The 7703-nt window shown below is 54.0% G+C and overlaps 1 protein-coding gene across 4 annotated transcripts in view; it reads left to right on the forward strand.

Annotated features, from left to right (window-relative positions):
- LOC103616865 (protein argonaute-3) overlaps positions 1-7703 on the forward strand; it is a 73630-nt gene that overhangs the window by 22335 nt on the left and 43592 nt on the right. For 2 of the 4 annotated variants that reach the window (XR_001862525.1, XM_017736159.1), the window contains exons 4-13: positions 214-350; positions 451-585; positions 853-940; positions 2528-2675; positions 2776-2895; positions 3696-3818; positions 4233-4366; positions 5573-5757; positions 5908-6067; positions 6339-6429. The exons of the other annotated variants lie outside the window; for them this stretch is intronic. Coding sequence is in view for 1 of the 2 variants with exons in the window: in XM_017736159.1 (XP_017591648.1) it covers positions 214-350; positions 451-585; positions 853-940; positions 2528-2675; positions 2776-2895; positions 3696-3818; positions 4233-4366; positions 5573-5757; positions 5908-6067; positions 6339-6429 (1321 nt within the window). In the remaining variant the exon portion in view is untranslated. The remainder of the gene's footprint in view (positions 1-213; positions 351-450; positions 586-852; positions 941-2527; positions 2676-2775; positions 2896-3695; positions 3819-4232; positions 4367-5572; positions 5758-5907; positions 6068-6338; positions 6430-7703) is intronic. 4 annotated transcript variants of the gene reach the window in all.

Below are 7703 nucleotides of genomic sequence, written 5' to 3' on the forward strand. Positions count from 1 at the left end.
GGGGGGGGACTGCTGCCCTTGGCAGGCTGTTGTGGCTGGGACTGGCCTTGACAGTCGTTGGCGGGAGTGGCTGCACCAGCCATGTCCTTGGGTGCTGCTGCAAAAGAAACAGAGGAGGTGATGCAGCTGGCAGGATGAGTGCCAGCTCGGGGGTCTGGGAGTGCTGCTGTGGGCCCAGTGTGTGCCATTGACATGGTTTGCCCTGGTTCACAGGTACACTCCAGTCGGCCGGTCCTTCTTCTCCCCCCCTGAAGGCTACTACCACCCCCTGGGAGGGGGCAGGGAGGTCTGGTTCGGTTTCCACCAGTCAGTCCGGCCTGCCATGTGGAAGATGATGCTCAACATCGATGGTGACGTTATTTCTCATGCTGGGGAGCTGCTGTGGCGGGGCTGGGTGTGTTTGGGAAGGCTGGTTGAGAGCAGAGACACATTGTGGTGTCTGTCCCACAGTGTCGGCCACTGCCTTCTACAAAGCCCAGCCTGTCATCGAGTTCATGTGTGAGGTGCTGGACATCCGGAACATTGACGAGCAGCCCAAGCCCCTGACGGACTCGCAGAGAGTGCGTTTCACCAAGGAGATCAAAGGTAGAGCCCCTGGGGAGCACTGGGACCTGTCCCCTGATGCTGGCTGTGGCTTGTGTCCCACCCAGTCCCTGAGCAAGGTGGGGTTACAGGGGTTGCACATTTTCAATGTCTTCTGAGGCACCATTCCCTCCCTCATGCCATTGTTGGGGTGTCTGCAAGCAGGGAATTAGTTAAGGAAGCTGTTGGCAGTGTCCCAGGGAAGTTGGGCAGAGGGGAATCGCTCCTACCTTCACCATGACTGTGCCATGTCTCCCTGTCTAACATCAGGTCTGAAGGTGGAGGTGACCCACTGTGGGCAGATGAAGAGGAAATACCGTGTGTGTAACGTTACCCGACGGCCAGCCAGCCACCAGACGTAAGGCGGGTGGGCAGATGCCCTTGGAAAAATCCGCGCTGTTCTCCTTGTTAACAGCTGCTGGTGTCATTAGTGAGAGCTGGATGGGAAGCTGCAGTCTTTGATGGCAAAAAGAGAGGTGTCTGGAGCTCTGCAGCCCTGTGCCATGTGTGGAGTGGGATGCAGGGATATGGGAGCACAGAGGATGCTGTGTCTGGCAGGCAGAGCGCGGCGGCGGGCGGGAGCTGACATGCCAGGAATTGTCCTAGTTTTTACCTCCGGGTTTGGTTTTCTTCATTCTTAAAATAGTCACTACCAAAGCAGAGACTTTGTCAGGGGCTAACACGAGTGTCTGACTTGGAATTTTTTGTGTGTGCTTGGTAGCAGGCTGGGCCTGAGCACCCCTCAGTGTCTCCTGTGCACCAGCATCCTTGGGTCATAGCCCTGGGATTGGTGAGCGCAGGAGGAATGTGGCACCTCGCTGATGTAGTCAACCTGGCTGTCCTATAATTTTGGTTCTATAAAGAATATCAGATTAATTCTGCATTTTCATGGAGCTCTTTATGGAGCTGGGAGCAGCTGGTGCTGGCTGAGGATGGGTCTTGGTCTCCAGCTGCTGGTGTGTTGGCACCTCTTAGCCCTGGAGCCAGGAAGTTTGATTTTTTTTTTCCCCTCTGTTTTTGAAGGGAAATGTTTCCCTCCTGCTTCTTTCTGCCCACCCTGCAACTGCTGTCCTGTACCTGGAGAGGCCATTTAGCCTTTTCCTGGAGCTCTGTTCAGCTCCCAGTGATGCCTTTTCCTCGTCTTAAAATCAAGAGGCATACACGGTTAGAAGGGGAAAAGGGATTTTACCTTGGTATTTATTGTAAGGATCCTTAGGTGCACACGTCCAGGTCATATGCATCGAGATGCACCCCGCCGAGTCTATCTCTGTGTCTCTGTGTCTATCCCCCCCCGCAACATTGGGTATAACATTATAGGTTTTACTAATTAGCAGATCTATCAAAGATTCCCCAATGAGAGGCTCAAGTGAGCCCCCCTCCCCAAGAAACCTTCCCCTGGATGGCTCTATCTGAGTTTACAGAATGTGTTCTGGAGAGGACCTTGGGGTCTGGGGCACACTGATCCCTGGCTACGAAGCTTCTAAAATGTTGAGTCTCTTAGCTTGACAAACAAGTCCAAGAATGTAGGCAAAAAGCACTAGGAATACAGAAGTTGTAAAAAGGTATAACAGGGGTATAAAAGAAAAGGCAAAAATCTTCATGGCATCACCAGGGAGGACACCAGGCACAGAAGCTCTCCTGAGTGCCGCTGTGCTGTATTTTTGTGCCCTACCATGGCATGTGTGGCACGTCCTGCAATAAACATTTGCCCTGATTAGCTGGATTAGTGAGGGAGAGCTTTATTTAGGGCCCTCAGTCCCACACTGGGATAAGAGTATTCCTGACTCCATTTCTGAAAATACCACTGTTGTGCTTTTTATTTTGTTGTATGGCAGCTCAGGGTGGGAACCTGGCAGCTCCCTCTTCCCAGTCACAGTACATAGTGCCTGAGGTCTGGAAGTGTCTGTTCTGAGTAGGTGCATCCCTCGTGTCCTGCCTCTGCCAGGTTCCCACTGCAGCTGGAGAGTGGTCAGACAGTGGAGTGCACAGTGGCTCAGTACTTCAAGCAGAAATACAACCTGCAGCTGAAATACCCTCACCTGCCCTGTCTCCAGGTTGGCCAGGAACAGAAACACACATACCTTCCCTTGGAGGTGAGTGGTGGCACCTGTGGTTTGGGGCTGTGCTCAGCTGTGGTCCCCCGAGTCTTACCTGTCCCCAACACGTGGCTGCTGTCTGTCCCCTTCCATGCAGGTGTGTAACATCGTGGCGGGCCAGCGGTGTATCAAGAAGCTCACGGACAATCAAACGTCAACCATGATAAAAGCAACAGCCAGGTCTGCCCCAGACAGGCAGGAGGAAATCAGTCGCCTGGTACGTGACACAAGTCCCTGGCGGGGACGAGGTTGGGGCTGTGGCACTGATGGCAGGTTATGGCATCATGTCTGTGATGGACCTTGCTGTGGTCCTGCTCCTCAGCTGCTCTGCACTGGAGAGCTGTGACCTGCTGAGATGTTGGTGAGGTTAATGGCACGGTTTTATCCCCCTCTTCCCACTGAATCCCTGGGCAGAGGTGCCTGTGTGTACATCATGGACACTGGCACAGGGGAGCCCGGCTCAAAGTGACCATGGAAATGCATGTGCAGAAAATTCAGGCGCTCACACTGATGGAACCTGACCCAAAGGAAGCTGGAACTAAAAATGGGAAGCAAACTAAAGTCACGCCCCTGGCTGTAGGTGTATGTGGGGCTGTGTGTGGTGGGGCTGCAGTGCAGGAACTCTGTCTGTGCCTGGCCGCTGGTTAACGGGGCTGTTGTTCCCCAAACACATGTGTCTGGGCTTTTGAAGCCAGGGACATTTGGTATTCCTTCTGGGACTCTTGATAAGTTTCTTGCCAGTCTGAACCTTCATGTTGAAATCTTAAATCCCAGGAGCAGGCTGTGCTGTTAGTTGCATTGGTTAGTGTGTTTCAAAATCAGGTCCCTGTGGGTCAGTTTGCAGGAGAGGGTTTGGGCCTCAATGGTGATCTGCTCGTCCTCCCCTGGCAGAGCTGCTCCACCTGCAGCTCTATGGAGAACAGGGCTTCAGGTGCCCACATTTCCTGGCCAGCTGCAGCTGCCTGGCATGCAGCAGTTGGTCTCACTTCCTCTCATGGCCCTTCCTTCCCTCTGCAGATGAAGAATGCCAGCTACAACCTGGATCCATACATTCAGGAGTTTGGGATCAAGGTGAAGGATGATATGACGGAGGTGACAGGGCGGGTCCTGCCGGCTCCCATCCTGCAGTATGGAGGCCGGGTAAGTGGGGCTGCTCTTGCCTGGGCTGAGCTGCACTGTGCAGGGAGATCTGTCACACCTAGAAACACTGTTTCTGAGCAAAAGTTGTGTTACCTTCCTGTTAAGAGCTGGAATGCTTTATCAAAGTGCCATGGGTTTGTGTTTTTTGGGTTTTTTGCAATATAACTGGTCTGAAAGTTATAGCCAAGAGTCATTGGTGATGAGATGAAGAGGAGAGGCGTGCTCAGGGTAGGGCAGTTTGGGTGAATTTTCTGTCACTGCTGAGGAGCTGAGGCTGTGGATTGCCCATCACCAGGGAGTCAGCTCCAGCTCCAGCACTGGGACAGGGAGCACAGCCCCAGCCCATGCGGGGGCTCTGGGGCTGCGGGGCCGGGCAGGCTGCGGCCGCGCTCTGACCGTCTGTTTGCCTTGCAGAACCGGGCCATTGCAACTCCCAACCAGGGCGTGTGGGACATGCGAGGGAAGCAGTTCTACAACGGCATTGAGATCAAAGTCTGGGCCATTGCCTGCTTTGCCCCGCAGAAGCAGTGTCGAGAGGAGGTGCTGAAGTAAGGAAAGGGGCAGCCCATGCGGGTGGGGGAAGCCAGAGGGGCCGTGGCTCCAGGGACAGCCACACTGCTGCTCACAGCCAGGGGCTGCATGTCTGGTATTGCCAGTGCTGGAGCTGCAGGGTGCTCCACTGCTTGTGGTACCAATCTGATGTGGGGTGTCCAGTTCCTGTTGCTTTTGGTTTATCCAGAGAGCCTAACTGTTTGTCCCAGCTGCCAATGGTCCCTAAGCCATCACAACGCTGCCAGGTTGGAGTGAATACCTGTGAGCTGTCAGTCAGGCTCTCCTCGATCTACTCTTTGCATTGGGGAGCTGCAGTATTGGGAGCTGAAACTCCCAGCTCTAAACCCGTATGGAACTCTTCTAAGACTGAATCTCCCCAGAGAGAGGGGGTTCTGAGGATTAAAAGTTTCCTCAATAATCTGAAATTATGTAATTAATGTAGGAAGCATCCTAATTTCCTATGGGTTATTACAGAGAAGTTTTGGGCTTTCTGAAAAGCTTTGGTAGCTTAGAGAATATGTTTCTGTAGCTAAGTGACACAGCGGGAACAGTTTATTTAATTTAGGGAAATGGTCACTTTGGTTTTGGATTCTGCTGGGGCCTCAGGTTTCTCCTGACTGAGAGTGGATGCATTAAGGTGAGTGCTTTGTGTGTCTCTTCTGGGTGTTTGGCATGGTCAGTGTCTGGGGTTTGGAAGAGCTCAGTGTCCATGTCTGCAGTACGTGGGCGCAGATGGGAGTGACACCGTACTCCTCTCGTGATCCCTTTGCAGCAGAGCTGTGAGCCCTGTATTCCCTCTGGCTCTCGCTGCATCAAATCAATCCTTGGCATTCCAGAAATCCAGAGTGTGGCTGAATTGTGGTAAGTGCAGGCTGGCATCAGCTTTGCAGTCACCTGGAAATCAGCTGTTGCAGGCAGCAGGTTTGTTCCCCGCTGCCCCAGCTTCCTAAGGGAGAAGGGCTCAGCTCCATTGCATTAGAAAGAGTCAGTACATGGGTAAGAGGGCACCGAGAGGGGACAGTTCAGCCTGGTCTTGTGTTTCCTGTGCCATGCATGTGCTGGGTGCCATAGAGCCACCAAGAGGTGATGTGATGGCCCTGTCTCTGTCCTGTGCTGCGGCACTCGGCTGTGGGGCTCCACGCTTGGTGGCATAGCTGCTGTGCACGAGGCCTCGGGGCTCACGGCTTCTCCTCCTCCCACAGGAACTTCACAGACCAGCTACGCAAGATCTCCAAGGACGCCGGGATGCCGATCCAGGGCCAGCCCTGCTTCTGCAAGTATGCCCAGGGTGCAGACAGCGTGGAGCCCATGTTCCGACACCTCAAGAACACCTATTCAGGGCTTCAGCTCATCATTGTCATCCTGCCAGGGAAGACGCCGGTGTACGGTGCGTCTGGGGCAAGCACAGAGAGAAGGGCTTTGCTCTGCCTCAGCAGGGCTGGCTCCTGCAGGGCTCTCTCTCCCTATTCCCAAGGGTGCTGCTGGAAGTGGTGCGGTGCTGATTGCCTGTGTGCTCACCTGCTTCCTCTGCCCACAGCCGAGGTGAAGCGTGTTGGGGACACTCTCCTGGGAATGGCCACACAGTGCGTTCAGGTCAAGAATGTGGTGAAAACTTCCCCACAGACCCTTTCCAACCTCTGCCTCAAGATCAACGTCAAGCTTGGCGGGATCAACAACATCCTTGTGCCTCACCAGCGGTTCGTACGGCCCCTGCCTCTCATAGTTTTGGGGTTGTATCCCAAGTCCCTGGTGGTGCTGCCTGCCTGGCTTTACATGGAGAAGAGGGGGCCTGCATAAAGTAGCTCTTTGAAATGGGGGTTTGTAACTTGTTTCTCTTTGTGATGTGTCCAGGCCAAAGCTGGAGGTCAGGAGATGTCCTTGATGTCATCTGCTCATCTCCATTGGGTTGTACATCACCCTGAGATGGCCCCAAAGGCTGACTGCTTGTTTTTTCTTCTCTCCCATCAGCTCTGCTGTCTTTCAGCAGCCGGTGATCTTCCTCGGGGCTGATGTCACTCACCCGCCAGCAGGAGATGGGAAGAAACCTTCGATAACGGCTGTAAGTTCACAGTTTGGTGCCCAAAAACCCTGCAGAATGCAGGAGCTGGAATGGGACTCAGGTCCATGTGTTGCTGCTGTCCCCATGATGACACTTCTCCGGGTGGGCCTGTGCCCTGTCAGACGTTTATCCCAGTCCTTGGGATTTGCGTCCCGATCCCTTCCTGCCTCTCCGCAGGGAAGCTGCAGTTTTTAGGAGCCGCGGGGAAACTGGCAGCTGCCACCAGATGGGGCTCGTGATGTACCGGCCCCAAGCACAGCCCCAAGTGTGCTGGGAGCTTGGTGCTGCATGGTGTCATCCTGGGCATCCCTATCCACCTGCAGCCCTTCAGGGACCTTTCCCCTGCTGGAGAGCTGGGGTTTGGGACATGGGAAAGCTGGGGTGACCAGGCTTCTGAGCCCTTTGTGCAGGAGGATTTGCCTTCTCCTCAAGTGAATAATGAGCATCCATGGAGCGAAGTGCTGCTCGGTGCCAGTGGAGGCAGGGACAGCTTGTGCCCTCCACTGGGCTGAGAGACACTGCCCTGTGCTCATTGCCATGCAGGATAAGCACGTCAGCATTTTCCTATTAAGTTCTTAAATTTCCAGGACTCACAGCTCAGGTTTTCCTTGGCATGAAAAAGCATCTTTGGAGGAATGTTTTTTTCTTAATTAGAAGGGGTTGGGAAAGGCTTTGGGCTGTTTGCTGTAGGTGTGGGTGGGACAGAACAGTCTGTTTCCTGGCGGCAGAGCTTCACCTCTGAAAACATCTTTTGTGGTTTGTGCAGGACCACTAGGGCTTTCTTCTTAATTTTTTGTGAAAGCTTTTTTGAAGCTGCATGGGAGGAAAAGGGTAGAGTCTTTGGAGCAACTTGACCTTGTCCTTGGTGTGTTGTTGATTGGACAATAGAAGTGGGTCTGTGGCTGAAACTGAAGGCACAGTTTCTATTGTACACATTGGCTCCGGCCGAGGAGCCCCAACCCCAGAGCTCTGTTTGCGAAGCAAAAGTGAAAGTGTTGGGGAGGGCAGGGGCAGCAGATTCACACTGCTGAGGATGTGGGGTCTGCGGTGCTTCCTCTCTGCTCCAGGGACATGGGGCGCACGGCGCAGTTGCTGCTGAGCGTGGGGAGTGAGGCAGCTGGGCCAGCACCTGATTCATGCTGTGCCACTAGCCCTGTGTCACAGTCAAGTCTGGCTGCCCCTGACCTCTTGCTCTGATGTGTCTGAGGTTTGCCCTGTGCTGCAGTGGGAACTCTCTGCTCAATGGCTGCCATGCAGTGACTCGACCCACCACG

This window comes from Corvus brachyrhynchos, unplaced genomic scaffold, assembly GCF_000691975.1.
Source record: "Corvus brachyrhynchos isolate BGI_N302 unplaced genomic scaffold, ASM69197v1 scaffold65, whole genome shotgun sequence".
In the NCBI taxonomy this organism is placed as follows: Eukaryota; Metazoa; Chordata; class Aves; order Passeriformes; family Corvidae; genus Corvus; species Corvus brachyrhynchos.